Source organism: Centroberyx affinis, unplaced genomic scaffold, assembly GCF_046629955.1.
Source record: "Centroberyx affinis isolate AG114_WGS23_722 - 3 ecotype Tasmania unplaced genomic scaffold, CSIRO-AGI_Caff_v1 ptg006213l_1, whole genome shotgun sequence".
NCBI lineage: Eukaryota > Metazoa > Chordata > Actinopteri > Beryciformes > Berycidae > Centroberyx > Centroberyx affinis.
Window position 1 is genome coordinate 173,692 of NW_027283152.1, and position 18,011 is coordinate 191,702.

At 43.5% G+C, this 18,011-nt stretch overlaps 1 protein-coding gene across 1 annotated transcript in view; it reads left to right on the forward strand.

Moving 5' to 3' along the window:
- Positions 1-18,011, forward strand: part of LOC139638224 (usherin-like) — a 246,823-nt gene that overhangs the window by 140,630 nt on the left and 88,182 nt on the right. Inside the window, 8 exon segments of the mRNA XM_071512286.1 lie at positions 5,752-5,865; positions 6,379-6,467; positions 7,136-7,305; positions 7,741-7,907; positions 8,067-8,155; positions 14,569-14,897; positions 16,166-16,321; positions 17,318-17,481. Of these exon segments, the coding sequence (XP_071368387.1) occupies positions 5,752-5,865; positions 6,379-6,467; positions 7,136-7,305; positions 7,741-7,907; positions 8,067-8,155; positions 14,569-14,897; positions 16,166-16,321; positions 17,318-17,481 (1,278 nt within the window).

The window sequence follows — 18,011 nt, forward strand, 5'->3', positions numbered from 1 at the left end:
TGCCTGGAATTAAATAAATCACTCAATCTCCAAATAGTCAACTATGTATGCTTGACATTTTCCAAGGTGTCACAGTCATAGTCAACAAGCTGAGGCACATCTCATGTACTCTTGATGTTAAAGGTACAAATCCAGCTCATGACCTTTGTCGTGGCTCGTCCTCTTTCTCTCTCTTGCTACTCTTTGTCCCTCTTCAGTGTGTTCTAAAGCAGAAACGACATTAAATAATCTTGGGAAAAAAAGTGAAGACATGACATGCGATGTAAATTTTCACCGTATTGCTTGTCACGTTTTGACACCGTGCCGTAAGTGTCTCGATAACAGTAAAGCTCAGCGTTTGTCCTCATTATGACTCCTAGGAGCCTCGACTCACCTTCAAAAGCCCAGTCATCCACATACACATATGCACACGCAGACAAACACACACATGCACACACACAGGACCCTCCACTAGGCTAAAAATAATACCCACAATAATACACACAAATATACACACATAAACACACACAAACGGGGCCATGCCTACACCTGCATACACGAAAAGACGCACAAGCATCTACACAAGCACCCCACAAGCGCGCGTGCACACACACACACACACACACACACACACATACACACACACTCCTTCCCTCTCCCCCTCTCCCAGTCCTTGTCAGTTGATTGTGTTATTACTATGCTAACCAAATCCTTATAAATGTGATTTAAGGCTTGGCGGCCCCGCACTCCTGTTTTAGCCTTCTGCTACTGTGGTTTACTGGAGAGGGGGGGAGGGAAGGAGTGAGGGAGGTACGGAGGGAGGGATGAAGGGAGCAGGGGAACAGAAAGGGAAGACAGGGGAGAAAAGGAGGAGTGGGGGCAGAGGGGATAGAGAGAGAAGGAGGGAGAGAGAAAAGCAGGATTGAAGGGAGAGGGAAGCAGAGAGGAGCAGGGAAAGGGAGAAAGAGGGATGGAAGGAGGCAGAGGGGTGAGGAGCACGGTGAGGAGAGAGAGAGACAGTGAGGTAGGGAGATAGAAAAAGCGAGGGAGAGAGAGAGAGAGGAAGGGAGTTGGTAGGGGGAGTCGGGGGTCGGGGGGTGCTACGCATTCCCTCAGCGCTGCGTCCATTCCCTCCTATCCAGAGAGCAGTAAAGCGTCAGTAAAATAAAAAAAAATGGAAAAAAGCATCACCTGCATTTTAAATGAAAATTTCAATTGAAAAACTTAACAGCCCTTCAAATTGCAGAATTTAACACGCGCCAGTAAAGCCTAAATAACACTCAACACTTAGAGGGGAGAGGGGGCATGGGGGGAGGGGAGGAGAGGGGGAATGAGGGAGGGATGGGGGGTAACAAAGGAGGTTATTTTGGGTGGTTGAGGGGGGCTGTATCAAGGTGACTGAGTTGTGTTGTGCGGTAAAATTATTTACAGTTTAGGGCTTTCTGTCTGTGTGTTTATCTGTCTTCCTGCCTGCCTGCCTGTCTGCCTGCCTGCCTGCCTGTCTCTTTGCATGTCTGTTGTTGTTGTTGTTGTTGGACCAGACAGACATCTTGGTTTATGTTGGATCAGACAGACAGAAGGAAGACAGGAATATCGTCAGGCAGACAGGAGGATGCAGCATGTCTAATTAGAGGTACAGGTAGAGAGACAAACAGTCACCCAGCTTTCTAGAAAGAAAGACGAGTACGTAGACAGGCAGGCAGACAGGCACATAGACAGACAGGGAGACGGGCTCCTTGGTTATTCGCGGGGTTCGGTGGACCTTTGCTGGTAATTGAATCAGTGTGAGTGCTGAGTAGAGCTAGCATAAAAACCTGTTAACCCAAAAGGTCAACTCTCTGCATTGTTTATTTAGCAGGGAGAATAGAGAGAGAGGAGAGAGAGAGAGAGAGAGAGAGAGAGAGAGAGAGAGAGAGGGGGGGGGGGGGTCAGAGACAGGAAGGGAGGAAAAAGAGAGACAGACAGAGAGAGAGACAGAAAGGATGGGTTGATGGTGGGGCGATTTGTGATCTGTAAAACCAACCAAGCTTTACATCACCAGTTTTATTCTGTTGTTTATTTGTGTGTGAGATGGAAAGTGTGTGTGTGTGTGTGTGTGTGTGCGCCTCCCATTGTATTGTGTATATATACTCGTGTGTGCCATCATACCATTTAGCATGTAAAACACAGTAAAAAACAATCAGTAAAAAACAATTTGAATAACATAATGTCCATTAAGGAAGTACTGTTGGTCATAACTGTTGCCAAAATTCACATTGCCTCCAAACACGTTTGTGTGTGTGTGTGTGTGTGTGTGTGTGTGTGTTTGTGTGTGTGAGTGTGTGTGTGTGTGCCGTGTTACCTTTCTTTCTTTGTATGTGAGAGAACAGCATGTCAAACTCCGTGCCAAAGACTTCTTAATGTTTCCTTGTTCATCAGTAAAGAAATACACCTCATAGAACATGATCTGAATCCTTTTCAAATTGTTTGGGGGCCCACCACTAAATTCAGTAAACATATTACTCACCAATCACATTTACAGTAGAATTTCAACTTGTAGAAAAGGTTTGCCTGTTATTACTTTGTCTTTTTTCACCAAAATACAGCTTGGGGTGGTGGGGGCGGCAATCAGTGCTAATCCATTTCAAAAGTTGACATTTTATTGAAAAAAGTGCTGCTTGGTGGATCAAATGTATGCAGATGCATGCAGTATTTTAGCCCAGGGTTAATGGTTGGTGAAATATAAGAAACATACAGAACATAGTCATCATCATCCAGTCCAAGTAAGTATGAGGGTAAAAATTTGAATTTGTCCTAGTATAAACATTATACTAAGAAACACTTTGTGTGTGAACACACTGTTATAACAAAAAATCATCTGTGAAACACTGAATGTTAGTTTGTATCACAGTCTGCGGGAAGGCCTATCAGTTAGTTGTTAATCCGCAATATACACACACTCACACAACCACTCTCTCATGCACACATGCTTGCACACACTCACACACACACACAATTTATCTCACACACAATCATGCACTCATACTCTCAACCACTCATCTTCTCTCTCTCTCTCTCTCTCTCTCTCTCTCTCTCCCTCTCTCCCTGTCTCTCTCGCGCCCTCTCTCTCTCTCTCTCACACACACACACACACACACACAGTGCCATCTGGGGAAGCCGTTAGCGGTTAGCGGTAGCACTTAGCGACGCAGCATGCTCCCTCAGTCCGCTCAGTCACCTTGATCTGCCTGCCCTTCACACAGCACCATTACTGCTATACCACATCACTGTGTGGGCACGCGGGTGTGTGTTGGGAAGAGAGTGTGTGCGTGTTGTGTGAATATGTATGTGCACATGCATGTGTGTGACCATTATAGAGCGGTACAGTGGGATGTAAATGACGAGGGGGAGACATTACCTTCAAATGAGCTACCATGGGGTGAAATATCACTCTGACCAGGCCTGTGTAGGTGCATATGCATGTCCGTCCATACGCGTGTGTGTGTGTGTGTGTGTGTGTGTGTGTGTGTGTGTGCGCGTGTGTGTGTGCGTGTGTGTCTTAATGCATGTTCATAATACTATACTTGTGAGGATCATGTTAAGTTCTGGACAAAGGGATTTATGAAATGGCATCTTTATTTTCTTTATTTGATGCATTTGATGTTGGGGTGGGACATAATGCAGTGAGGGATCATTCAAAAGTCTAAACCAGAGGAATATGAGTCAGGGAGAGAAAGGCAATTTTATTTGGTGGGAGGGGTGCGGAGGGGCGAGATTGTTCAAAAATCTGATGGTTTTATTGGTTAGAAATCTATATTTACGCCTACTAGTGCAGCATGAGGTCACCGTTAAAGATACTCTGTTTTCAAGGCAGTAAAAGTAATGGTTAATTGAAGTAAAATGAGTTAATTTCATGGGAACTTTAAGACTCTACCAGGAAGTGAGAATTTAACATGAATACACAGTGCAGGACCCAAATGAGAAATGGAAGTCTCTCTCTGGGACCCGCCTCCAGGTCTGTGAAGATGTATCATTACCGTGTCTTGTGAAGAGTCACCAGAGATAAGTTTACAATCCATTTGGGTTCTGACACAGTTTAATAAACGCTGCAGTTTGTTTTCTCAGTTTTGTAACTTTTAGCAGTCTAGCAAGCAAGCAATTGTTGCTATCCTAAAAGATCAAGAAAGCTCTGCTGTATCATTTGGATTCATTAAATTCAGCATTGGAACTGCTCTCAGCACCACTCTTGTGAGTACAGTGTGATCCTGTGAATGTTACCTTCCTTGATCTCTAAATTGTTGCCACGCTATAATAGAAAACCCAGTAGTACTGGATGCTGGAATTGACCCGGTTCAACTTCAAACACTGCATGCTGTGCATCACAGCGCTCCCAGCCTTGTCAGTCTGATGGCCTAATACTTGCAGCAGTAGCAGTGCTTTGTTGATCCCACCGAGGGAAAATAATTTATCACTGAAACACCACAAATGATATAATACACAAAACAAAGCACACAGGGCAGCTTTCTTGAGGTACGAAAATACATCGTTATCATTCAGAAGCATATAAATATCAATCAGTGCCTATGTTACAGGGTGTAGCTACCATGCATCTGTCCTGGAATAATCCTGTGGCACCTGCTTCAGACATGTTTCAACATTATCTACAGTAAAACTAAGTTGGCATATTGTAGCACAAAGCTTCTCTCGTCTCTCAAATGACTGATTGCCCAAATATTCCTTGTGGAAGCTGAAAAGACAACAATACGTTTTCCAAGTAATTCCTCTTAGAATCGAGCAAATTGTAGCAGAAGTGCAGAAAGCAAGCACTAAAAAATGGAACTTTTGCAACCAGTAATATAGCATTTAGCAATATAGCATTTCTCAATGACAGGTAGAGGGCAAAGGGGAGGAAGATCTTCATACGCGTTGTCCGGGATTGTGGAGACATCTAGAAAAGAGCCATTCTTTCTTCTGGGCGATCAGTCAATAGTATATCAAGTACACTCTTTACTGGGAGTGTACATGAGTGTGTGTGTGTGTGTGTGTGTGTGTGTTTGTGTGTGTGTGTGTGTGCCACCGCGCATGTGTCTATGGGCCTGTATGTGTATATTCCTAGCACATTTGCATCCCTGTCTGTAATTATGAAAATCATGGGTCTTTCTGGGTGTGTGTTTGCGTGCATCTGTGTGTGTGTGTGTGTGTGTGTGTGTGTGTGTGTGTGTGTGTGTTTGTTTGTGTGTGTGTGCATGCATGCCAAGACAACAGCCTGCTGAAAATTTGTTGTAAGTGGCTACAATGTTCCCAGCAGTCCAGTCCAGCCTACACTCATCCTCTTGAAGTCCCTAGCTGTATTGAAACACACACAAAAACACATTCAAATACACACACACACACACACACACACACACACACATACAGTACTGCATAAATCCATAAATACAATCTTCTCTGCCCCTGGCACCACAATACCTAACTGGGTTAATTTGAACCTATTGTGTGTGTGTGTGTGTGTGTGTTGTCGAGGGAGAGAAATTGAGAGAGAAAGAGAGTTCCTGAGTTAATCCCTTGAATAGGGATGGCCAAATCACTCTTTGTCCTTCTGATGTCATTCTTGACGTTGCTTGTCAAATAATTCCTTAGAACAAATCCCCCCTTCCTCTCTTTTCTCATCTCCTTAACAAACACTTTCTTTTTCTTTTTTCTTTTTCTCCTCTCTCTCTCTCTCTCTCTCTCTCTCTCTCTCTCTCTTCTCTCTCTCTCTCTCTCTCTCTCTCTCTCTCTCTCTCTCTCCAGGTCCAGGACCACTGAACACCCCAGCTGTATCAGGGCTCCATCCTCATAGTGCAACAGTTTCCTGGGTTCCTCCTTCCCAACCAAATGGGCTCATTACCAACTACACCCTCTATCTTCACCCCAGCTCTAGCTCTACCTTACCTCCCAACCCCAGCCCTCTCCCCAGCCCCAGCACTGACCTCAACCCCAGCCCCATGTCCAGCCCTAGTACTAGTCAAGGTCCAGGCCTCAACTCAGGTCTTAACCTCAGGCCAACATCCAGTCTTACCACCCCAGGCTCTAGCCACGTCTCCAGGTCTACCGTCAACGCAGGCTCTAATGGCATCTCCAACACAATCCAAGGCACATTCCCCAACTTCCTCCCTAACCCTGTCTCAAGCTCCAGGCCTGGTAACTCAGAAGGCAACCAGACCGGCTCCAACACTGCTAGCAATACAAGCCAAGGCCCCAGCTCCATCTCATTCCAGCCCACTAAATCCAGTACCATCTCCATTCCAAGCCTAGGCCCCAGCCCTTTACTATCCAGCACACAATCCATCACAACCAGCTCCAATACTATACAGAATACAAACCAAGGCCCCATTGACAACCCCATCTCCAGTTCCACTAGTGCATCCTCGGGTGTCATCTCCTCCCCTCTGTCAGTCACTGTTCCAGGAAACACCACTAGATACACCTTCCTCAACCTACTGCCGTACCAGATCTACAGCCTGCAGGTACAGTATGCTAATATGATGTAAAATACAATAAGATATAGTTAAGATGTAATGGTAGAATGCAGTACTGTACAGTACAAGAATATAGATAATGTCTGATATAAACAAAATTTGCTAAATAAATCAAATTAAATTATGGTATGATACAATATGGTAAAATATAATTATAGAGCACTTTCAAAGTAGAAAACTTGACGGCATCAAGGAAAGGGTCATCAGAGATTTATCCACCTATCCACTATTCACTTTGTAGACTATTATATGACCATTTTAATGCACTTATGCATGAAAAGTGCTTCAAGGATGACACTAAAATGTTACAAGTTTAGGGTAAAAGTTACACTTTCACAAAAGAGAAGAGGAGAAGGGGAGAATATTCCTTATTGTGATACACTTTGGTTCCAATGAGGATTACAAACACAATAACTAGATATTTTTCCAGTAACTTAATCATCAAAGTCCCAATATTTTCCCCACAATGTGACAGCAAGAAAAAATCGAGACTACATTTTCAAAATTTCACAGCATCCCTTTATTTTTCCTTACAATTTCCATCATAATAGTCGTATCACTTTAGTTGAGCCTTGTACCAACTTTAGTTGAGCCTTGTACCAACAACAGTAATAAAAAATATCAGACTGTGTTCAACACTGTTTTTCATCACCTAGGTGGAAGCATGCACCAGTGTGGGCTGTTCGCTTTCTGGGACATCCCAGGTCTTTCGTACCCCCCCAGCTAGTCCCGAAGGGATCCCTGCACCTCACCTATACTCTGACACCCCCACCTCTGTCCTCCTGTCCTGGGGTGCACCAGAGAGGAGCAATGGACCACTGGAAGGGTGAGAGCTGATAAAATAACATAAACTTATGTATATAAATGTCTGTTTTGCTACTCTCTGCAATTGATATAACATAACAGTGATTCAACCTATAACCAGTTCATGAAAGCTTTTATATTTACTGTTCACCTGGGAAAAATCCTCTGGCACACAGGAAGTAATGCATTGTATGTTTCTGGTAGTAGCAACAGCGTTTTTTGGAATAAAAAGAACACTGTAGTTAGCATGAGCAGCGATAGCCACCATGGCTGATCTACAAAGAAAAGTCTGGTACCCACAGAAACTTAATCAACAGAGAATCCAAGAAAAAAGACGTCACAGTACTGGTGAATAGAATAGAAAATAATAGAATAGAGCACCCTTACCCCTGCGACAATCGTGGTTCTTAGACCTACAATAAAAACTTCTCCACTTCCCATCTCTCATCGTGCACAGGTGGCTCGTAGAGCGTAGAGTGGCCGGTACCAATCCAGTGTCCACAGTGGGCCGTCTCCCTCCTGCCCCTCCTCCTCTCTCCTTCCTGGACTCTTCCTCAGCCCTGAGTCCCTGGACCAGCTACCAGTACCGGCTGGTGGCCCACACCCAGGCCGGCAGCACTACAGGTACGACTGGAATAATCAACTTAAATTAAATTCAATCAATCCAGGGAACTGATTTTCTTTAAATTAATATATTATTCATAAGTATTATTCAATATATTAAATGTTGACTTTTTTGTATCCCAATAGATTGTGTAACTGTTTTTCCATGCTTACCCGCAGGACCCTGGGTCAATATCACCACCAGACCTTCTCGGCCTGCTGGTCTCAGTCCACCAAGGGTGACTCTCCTGGGCCCACAGTCACTCCAGGTAAGAGGTCTGGGTTTTGAGCAGTTTTCTCAGGTTGAATCAAGAGGAGGTAACTAACCCATAGTGCTGCATGGATCCAGAGCACAGTGTATCAAGGAAGAATATTCTATTGATCACCATTGAATGTGCAACCGTTTTTTGCCATCAGATCTACATTTTCGCTGATTTGGTTAAAGCACACAAATACTCTCTCTGCCTCTTCTATGATGGATGCTACTGATCTTCCATTATTGTTGGTAGCTCCTGGTACCAGAATTTCAGTATATTTAAGCGTCCTTTAAGTAAAATACTCGGATACCCTTACACTGTTATATCATCAACATGATGTTCAATGCATCCCAGGAGTTATTTTGTGATGAAGTGTTGTAGTTTAAGTTTTTGTTGTACCCACTGTCCATCAACCTGCCTCATCTACTTTTACTTATAATCAATTAACAGTAATTTCCCACATTTCCCAGAATGCCTTTCAGCAGCCCCCAGGGAACATGCCTGAACTTTTTCCAGTCAGCTGTGGGTTATAGGTATAGGTCGAGAATGCGATTTTCCAGTCAAGAAAAAGTCAAGAAAGAGTTGTGCCCCTTACTCAGAAAGCAACATTTCTTGTGGCTGCATTGCATTGTGGTCTATTGAGGCTGCTGTCTGTGGAGGAATTGGTCTCTCTGCCTCTTCTATGATGGATTTCTCCCTGATTGTTGAACGTTGGGTCGTTTAGAAAGTCTAGTTGATTGTTTTTTTCTGCTATTAAAGCTGCACTGGAAATATCTTGATGCCTACATTTGGCCAGTTACCCAGGAGGATGAGAAAAATATACCACCAAACAACAAAATGGGCCCAGAAATGCAAGCTACATTGTGAATAACTGTTTTGTAACGGCGTTAAAGTGTTTAAGGGTGGATTTTTCCTTTAAGTTTACATTAGCGGGTTCAGAAAACAAGGTTCTACTGCAGTTCTAATTATATAAGTACATTGCATTAACATGTTAATGTTAACACAAATAGATCACGTTGAATCACAGTCGCTGGTAACCAAAGAACTACAATGATAATCTCTCCTGTCACTCTGGGTTTGAAAGAGTAGAAAAGACAAAGCAATGTCATACTGATTCCTCTCTCTCTCCCCCTCTTTGGATTTAATGAGAAAGAAACACACTCAACTCAAGGTCCCCTTCAGGAAACGGGGGGGGCTGTGACCCTGTCTGAGGCGGCTTCCTTCCTGTCGGCCATTTTGAAGGAGGGGCCAGAGTTTCAACATTGGCTAATCCCACTTCAAGGCCTCTCAATGAAACCAGCACACACGCTCACAGGCACAGAAACAATATCGCATGTGCACACACACACACACACCATACACACACACTCTTTCACATATCACACACACACACACATGCACTCACACCCCTACGCTAATGCTAACTGCAGAAAAATGCTAATGCCCGTCATCATTTCAGACACGCCCCTGTCATCCCTGCAGCAACACAGCTTTAGGGGTCAGAGGTCCGAGAGGGAAAGTGTTACTTCCTGGTTGTTGCTAATTGGACAGACAGACAGGCCGCTTCCTGGTTACCAGTTGACCTTGACAGTGCAGAGAGGATTTTGAGTCTCTCCCTTCATACTCTCTCTATTATTTCCTCTGCCTCTGTTCTCTTTTGCATTGCATATTGCTTCTTCTCCCTCACTCAGCCACTCACTCTCACTTAACCTCCCTCCCTCTGTCCTTTCTTCCCTCCCTTTTTTCCTTTCAATTCATTTGTCTTCTTTTGCATTTGCTCTTTTCTGTAGTGCATTGGGCTTTCTCTCACTCACTCCCTTGCTCTTCCACCCACCCACTAAATCACTCTTTAAATCACTCACTCATTCCCTCAGTCTTCGGGCCTCCTTCCTCCCTTTCTTAATTCCCTTAATCATTTTCAATAGATTCAAGTGTCGCAAAAATGTAATTTTCCTGAAAAACACATCTACTTAGTGATTTCCTATAAATGCAATGTAAGCCAAGTAGATTTAGTGTCATGTGTGTTGTTAGGTGGTTTGTCTCTTCGTTGTCCTGTAATGTGTGGTAGTGGTGAATGCCAGGGTGAATGCGGTCTGGATGATGTTTTGCCTGACACCCTTTAGTTTAGTTTAGTTTAGTTTAGTTTAGTTTAGTCACTTGCTTCCTGAAAAACACACTGCCAAATAAATTACTGCTGACTATAGCAGAACTTCTTTGCGAAGGTTTGACAAAGTAACTAATAACTGATTACATACATTGAAAAACTACAATGTTACTTGTTACCACAAAAAAGTAATCTGAGTACTAAAACGTAACGCATTCCCAACACTGCTGCTATCTACAGCAGAACTTTGTTCAAAACAACACAGCCTTTTTATGATTGGAGTCTATAAGCTTGTACAGTGTAAATAGAAGGTTCTCCAGAGACTGGGAGCGAGCTCGCAGAGGTTTGGTTTGGCTGCCATACAAACACACTACTGGGGGATCTAAAGCAACCTAACAGGCTTTGGAGCTTAGTGCAGTCCAACATACCCTCTCAACGTGCCGCTGTGTGCACACATTGTCAGTATGAATACTTGAGTGAGTGCACATTTCTACACACACACACACATAGGCAATGTGTTTTCATCCCCTTAAAACTCTTACACCACGCAGACGCACACACATACACACACGTCTCTGTCCTGAGCCAGTGCCAGGAACACAGACACAGAGAGGGAGAAAGACAGGAATGCTTGAGACTTCAAACAAAGACGACATTTACATAAAACGGGTGTGAATTATTCATCTGCCCAAGCTCTGGGCTCCTATTTGTCTCGACTTGTCTTGATGTTGTTTTTGTTTTTATCAGACTCTTGTTGACTCATTAATTTGAGGTGATACTGCTAAGGAGATGAAAAAAGTTAGACTTGTACGACTGGTGAATAACGGTTTCCAGTAATTGCATGACCTTATAACCCATAGCATTCAAAAATTCAGTGTCAGAATATTTTTGTTAAGATACAATATTTTTATCTGACAGTAGCAAATTACGCAGAAGTCAGCAGTATTGTATAAACCACTGTGGCCCATTTGTGTTTCTTTATCTGCATGTCTATTTGTTAATTTGTGTGTTTTGATTTATCTAAAGTTCCGATGGTGTCTGTGGCAGTGGCACCCTGCTGCCATGTTAGTGTCTGATTCACAGCTAGCAGTGATTAGTTTCTCATTGTCACATTTATTACCTCCACCAAGGATAAGTCCCAGTTTTTGCCTCTGTTAGGAGCCGTTCACACAGAGAAGCACCGCTAGGGAGAAACGCTTTGAACTCCATTCATTCAATGAAAGGATGCGCCTGCTCATGTTGGGCACCCTGACAGAGCGGTGCGACGCAACTGCCGGTTTTCAGAAGCAGAGCAAAGGGTGGTAAAAGTTGAAAAAAGTTCAACTTTTCACCTGTCACACCGCAACGAGTGACCAATGAATGACAGGGGTAGGATTTGTCTTTAGCAGAGTAAAGATGGACCAGCTCATATTGTTGGTATTTGAGCACAAAGAGCTTTATAATTTGTCAGTGTTGTGTTTTCAGGATTACCACAGCATCAGCAAAAAGGCACACATTTGGAAAATTATTGCCCAACAATTCAGAATCCCTGTTTAGTAGCTATAATTACCTTTAGTAACACAGTTTGCAGAACTTTGGTGAGCTGATCTTCTTTGCTAGCTAACACAAATGGAATTGGTAAGCTACTAATCTAGTGTCAGACAGTATTCTTTATGTAAAATAAACCTTTAACTTTGAAAAACTGCATGGATACCAAACAGAAAAGAGAACCTGTGCAGGATAATATGCATTAAGTTGCCTGCGAACCAAAGACACGTATCCGCCTACTTTTTCTGGCAACTCATCTCTCCCTCCATGCTACTAGCATTTTTTATGCGCCTAGCGTTTCTCTGTGTGAACGGTCCTTTAGTTTGTTTGTCTGTCTGTCTGTCAGCAGGATATCTCAAAAACTTATGAATAGATTTCCATGAAATTTAGTGGACAGATAGGCCTTGGGCAAAAGAACAATTACCTGGAGCACATCCAAAAATAAAAGTAGTATGGCCTAGCTCCGATGAAGGCTGAAGGCCGAAACGCGTCAGCATTATTGTGTGTTTACCAATAAATTCAAGAGTACTCTGCCATTCTACTTTTTGTATACTTTTTCCCTCTAAGTTCAGTGTTTTTGGTTAAGAACTCTAATCAAGCACAGTATGTAATTTCTGTCGCTAGGGGTCTCTCAATCAAAACAATAACAAAAGACGTAGTTTGATGACGTCGTGAAGTAGTGTGGGATCATGGGAGTTTTTTTACGGGGACAGCTTCAGCAACAGAACGCGCAGCAAACGGGAATGAATAATCGTGATCCATCACGAGTGAGCAATAAAAACAATAGAATGAAAAAAACAACAGAGTGGCTAGAGCGGCTAGCTAGCTAGTTCGCCGACTTCCTTCCTCACTCTCTGACGTATCATCTGGTGTTTCCCGTGTTTCCCGGAAGTTAGGGGGTAAAGGGGATATGACGCCATTGACATGCGACCAAATGAAACGCACCATTAACTTGAATAAAATTACGGATTTCTCTGGGTTTGAACATTGTTGGAAACATTTGGAATAATGTAAGTACACAACTCAAAAAAATATATAACATAGGACTAGTCGTTTTCAGATATTTTAATGCGGAAATGTTACATATTATACCTTTAATAAATGTTGCCTGTTTGTGGAGAAACAGCCAAAAATGCTGTCTCTCCACATTCTCTCTCTCTCCATTCCTTCCTCCCATTTTTTATATGACCTTTTCCTCACTCTGTCACGCCACTCTGTATTTGCTCCCTGCCTCTTGTCTGTCTTTCTCCTAAAAATGAACACACACTCTCACTCACACAGACACACACACTTTCTCCTTATATTAAACACACATTCTCTCTCACTCTCACCTTTATCCTCTCTTTCTCTCCCTCACTCATATCCACACATACACACATTGGCCTTAGCCTCAGTGCTCTGTGTCAGCCCAGGGTCTCTGCTGTCTTCACCATCTCCAGATTACATCAGGCTATTCAATCTGTAAATGACTTCCTCACAAAGCACACCCAACACGCACTTTGGCAAATGAGCTACCTAACGCAACATGACCCTGCCCATGTGTGGCTGGGTGTGTGTGGTTGGCTGAGAGTGTGCGTGTGTCCAATGTCCCTGCATCACCTCACAGTGGCCCTTGTCAAATGATTATCAAGGTGGCACGAGAAGTAATTATTCTTGGCATTCATCCTTAACGCTCTCATCAACATTGACTACTTAATCACATACACTCATAACTCACAACGAGCTCTGATCTGATCAGCTACTGTACATGACAGTGTCATTTTATACCCATAAGTGTGTGTGTGGAAGCACACATGCATATGTGTGTGTGCTGTTGTGTGCATGTAGTTGTGAATGTGCATGCATGCACATTTGTATGTATGTGCATGTATTCACATTTTGTCTGCTTGTGTGTATTCACATTTTTGTGTAAAGATGTCTGTATATTCACACATATACATATACGTGTGTGTGCGTGTGTGTGTGTGTGTGTATGTGTGTGTGTGTATTCAGATTTGTGTGTGTGCCACTTTCCTTCATCCCCCACTCTGAAATGCTGACAGACTGAACGGTTTCCAAATCAGATGCAGTGCTAGACGACAGCAAGCTTTTGTTTTTGCATGCAGCAATTCCATTACCAGCCGCTTTCATTATTTTAGCATGGTGGTTGTGCGTGCGTGTGCACACGCACACGCGCACGTGTGTGTGTGTGTGTGTGTGTGTGTGTGTGTGTGTCTGTGTGCCTGTTGAACTGAACCCTGTTTTAAATGTGATGAAAGGAATCTTCTGCTCAAGTCAAAGTCAGGTTGTCTGCCCTGACTAGAGCAGTTAGAATCACACACACACACACACACGCACTCAGTTGAGTACATGTGTTAGCATGAACACACAAAGACTGACATGCACATGCACATGCACATGCACATGCACGTGCATGTATACCACCTATATGTTAGCACATGTCCATGCAAAACAACACACACAAATACACACACTCACTCACTATATTTACATGTGCACTCACTGCAAAATCTGTACACACACTCACACACACTATCTCATGACTTCCAGGAGTTCATCCATCTAAAAGCTTTCTGCCGTCCTCAGTGTGCCCAGAGCATTCAGAATGTCCAGCCAACCAATGATGTGGCTCCTCTGTGATAATGATGGGGCAGTTAGCTAGGAGAAGAAGAAGTGAGCTGGGCCTTTAGTTTTCTCTTTAGAGTGACCTGCTGTGACATCACCACTCCAACTAATTTATTAACACTTTCAATAACAGAGGCCGAAACTTAAACCTTGCACTCTTATGTTTCAGGTCGCATGGTCTCCTCCGCTTATTCCCAATGGGGAAATCCATGGCTATGAGATCCGGCTCCCTGATCCGCGTGTGTCCCATGACAACGTTTCCGAGCTCAACGTCACGGTAACGGGCCTCGTTCCATACACCAACTACAGTGTCACCGTACTGGCATGCTCCAAGGGCGGTGGACATGTTGGAGGATGCACTGAAAGCCTGCCCACTCCAGTGACCACGTTACCCACAATTCCACAAGGCCTGGCACCACTGGCAGTGGTGGCTGTCAGTGAGTCCTTCCTGGCTGTATCCTGGCAACCGCCAAGCAAGCCCAATGGACCCAACATCAGGTAACATGGACGCTACACAGGAACCATTGCATTGTGTCCAGCAATAGCATGATTTGACCTGATATACACAAAGCAACCGTTATGAAGGCACAGCATTGATAACTATGACTTCTGTACGATGGGACAGGTATAAGATTTTGTAAAGTAGCCTATATGTTATTACTTTAACGATTTCATGTCCCAAGGTCAGGTTGCATATTCATTCTTTGCTTGCCATCGTCCATCCAAAACTAAATCTAAGTTACACAGTATTTAAAGGCAATGCTTCAGCAGAAAAAAATGAAAAGGAGAAAAGTCCATGCCTGATTTCCCATCATTGGGAAAGACAAAGAATCCAAGGTTTTGAATAAATCTGTGCGCAAGCAAAGGTACACCAAAATTCCTCAGTGCGTACATTGAATAGTCTAAGTCTGAATACGGACAGCTCAAATGTGCGCATCTCAATCTGTGTAACCAGCGTAACTTTGCAGTCTGAATCGTCCTGTGTATTTATTCATGAGCTGTATCCCAAAGCTAGAAAGAAACCAGGCAGCCAAGACTTAAATCTGCGTTGTCGTCAAGAGACTCATTCTGGAGCTGTTCTATCGCTGCTGAAAAACTTGAGCAAACGAGCAGATAGGAACACGCTAACAAGCTGCTAACATGAGTGCCTTGGTAATGAGCTAAGTGTTGTGTATGTTTTAATCAGTGTATTATCTGTCCTAATGCACCGTTCTGGTCTGTTCTGTTCTGTCCTGTTCTATTCTGTTGCCGATTAGGCCTAAAATAAAGGTCCATTTTCCTGGCAGGCGATTAAAATGCATGAGCCCCTCTCCGCTCTGCTCTGCTCTGCTCAGCTCAGCTCTGTGTGTTTGTCTAAGTGGGCTGGTTAAAAGGCGGCATTAAGCCCTTCTCTTCTGATTACAGCAGAAATTAGCATCACTGTGGGGAGAGGAAAACACAAACCCTGCAGAAAAAAACAACAGAGGGAGGGACGGAGGGAGGGAGGGATGAGATACAGCGAAAGCGAAAGAATAGAGATGATGAAAAACAGCAGAAGAGGAGGAAAAGAGCGATAAGGAGAAGAATCAGAATAGAGAGAGAAAAAGAGTGTATTGGGCGCGTGTGTATTTCCACTTGTGTACGGTATGTGTGTGTGTGTGTGTGCTCGTGCCTGTGCCTGCTCATATGTGTGCATACATGTGTTGTGTTTGTGTGTTCACGCATCCATACACACCCATCCCTGTGTGTGTGTGTGTGTGTTTTCTTTTATTTAAATTTCCCCTCAGATACGAGCTGCTCAGATGTAAAACCCACCAGCCCCTGGCCATCGCCATGGTCCCCACAGTAACAGCCCCGCCCCCTCCCCCCTCCGAAGATCTCCATCGCTGGCTCCATGTTTACTCCGGCACCAAATTGTTCTACCAAGATAAAGGCCTAAGCAGGTGAGATTACCGAAATGAGCTCTAGAGCAAACGCCAGCGCCGCAGCTAACCGTGTGTGCAGAGCCGATCGGCGAGCTGCCGCCGATGCCGATCTTTTAATACCGCTCAAAGATACATTAAGCAAATATCCCAAAGAATTAAATTGTTTTTCACACAGCGTCCCCTAATCTCAGTTTGGCACTTGGTGGAAGCAGATTTTTTTTTCCTCTATGCTTGCTAAACGGATCTGGGTGTACTCTTCCTGGGTTTGTCTCTCCACTGTGCTTGATTCCAGTCGTAAACTCACACAAACTTTTGGAGGCATAAGCACTTTTCACTTTGTGGGATGTTTTTTGATGTCCTAGAATGGACTTTGAGAAAGTAATTAGTGTTTGTTTATTTGCATTTATCATATTAGCAGAACTAACAACTTTAGAATGAAACTATAGATAAGAAGGGAGACATGACTGAAAATAGCCATATTTATGTATGTTAAAGAATAATTCCAGTTATCTTCAGCAATCATATAATTGAGAGTAGTTTAAGAACCAGATGAAACTGGGATGCAATGTGTAGGCAACTGCCAAACATCTGCCAAATCTTGGCACCATCAATCTTTCACAATTTCACTTCACTATCAGTAAAGTTAATCTTATCTTACCTTGTGCCCCAATGCTAAATAAAAATACATACGTAATAATAATGATAACAATAATAATCATCATCACAACCATCATTCCTTTCTCTCATCCTGTCTTCTTGAATTCTTTCACTTCATTAATGATTGGTTGATTGATTGATATACAGTTTTAGTACCAGGTGTTACCAATTGTTGATTGATTGATAGGATTTACTACCTCAGACTGTAGTTCTGCATCTTGCATTCAAAGATCAAGATATTTCCTAGCTTTTTTGTGCTAATCCTAACCCATAAAACATTAGTCGGAGGTTTGAACTCACATAAGAAAAGAGCGACATATCCCCCACATGTCAAACAGTGATACTGTCCTTCAACAGATTCACCTGGTACCAGTACCAGCTACTGGTCCATAACGACGTGGGCTACACCTCAGGAGAGATTGTTACCGCGGTCACCATGGCTGGGGTTCCCCTCCGCCCCCCCTCTATGTCTGCCTTCCCCATCAATCACACTGCTGTACAGGTCAACTGGACACAACCCTGTAAGACCACCCTCTCTCAAACACACACACACACACACACACACACACACACACACACACACAGTCTGCCCAACGATCTACAGGCTGACACGGCCCTGTAAGAATACACACATCCTTGTACTTCTATCCTTATGAGGCCTTTCCATTGACTCCATTCATCTCCTAACCGTTAACCGTCACCACTACAAGCATAATCTCACCCCTTACCCTAATCTAAATCTAATTCTAACTTTAACCCTAAACTAAAGTCCTAACCCTAACTAACCATAAAGCTACAAAATGCAACTTTTGCACCAGTAGTTCTGCCCTCGCCCCCCTCCAGTGGTCAAGTTCATGCCCCAACACTTCTCATCATGATGAACTGCCTACTTTGAAATGGCATCTAGTCTGAAGCTGAAGTATCCGGCATACGTAAAGCCACCACAAGAGATGATGAGGCAAACAGCAAACACAGGCAATCTGCAAGAAAGAAACTTTTGGTTTTTTGTTTACGGAACTGTCTGCTGCACATTTAGCTTTGCTGTACTTTC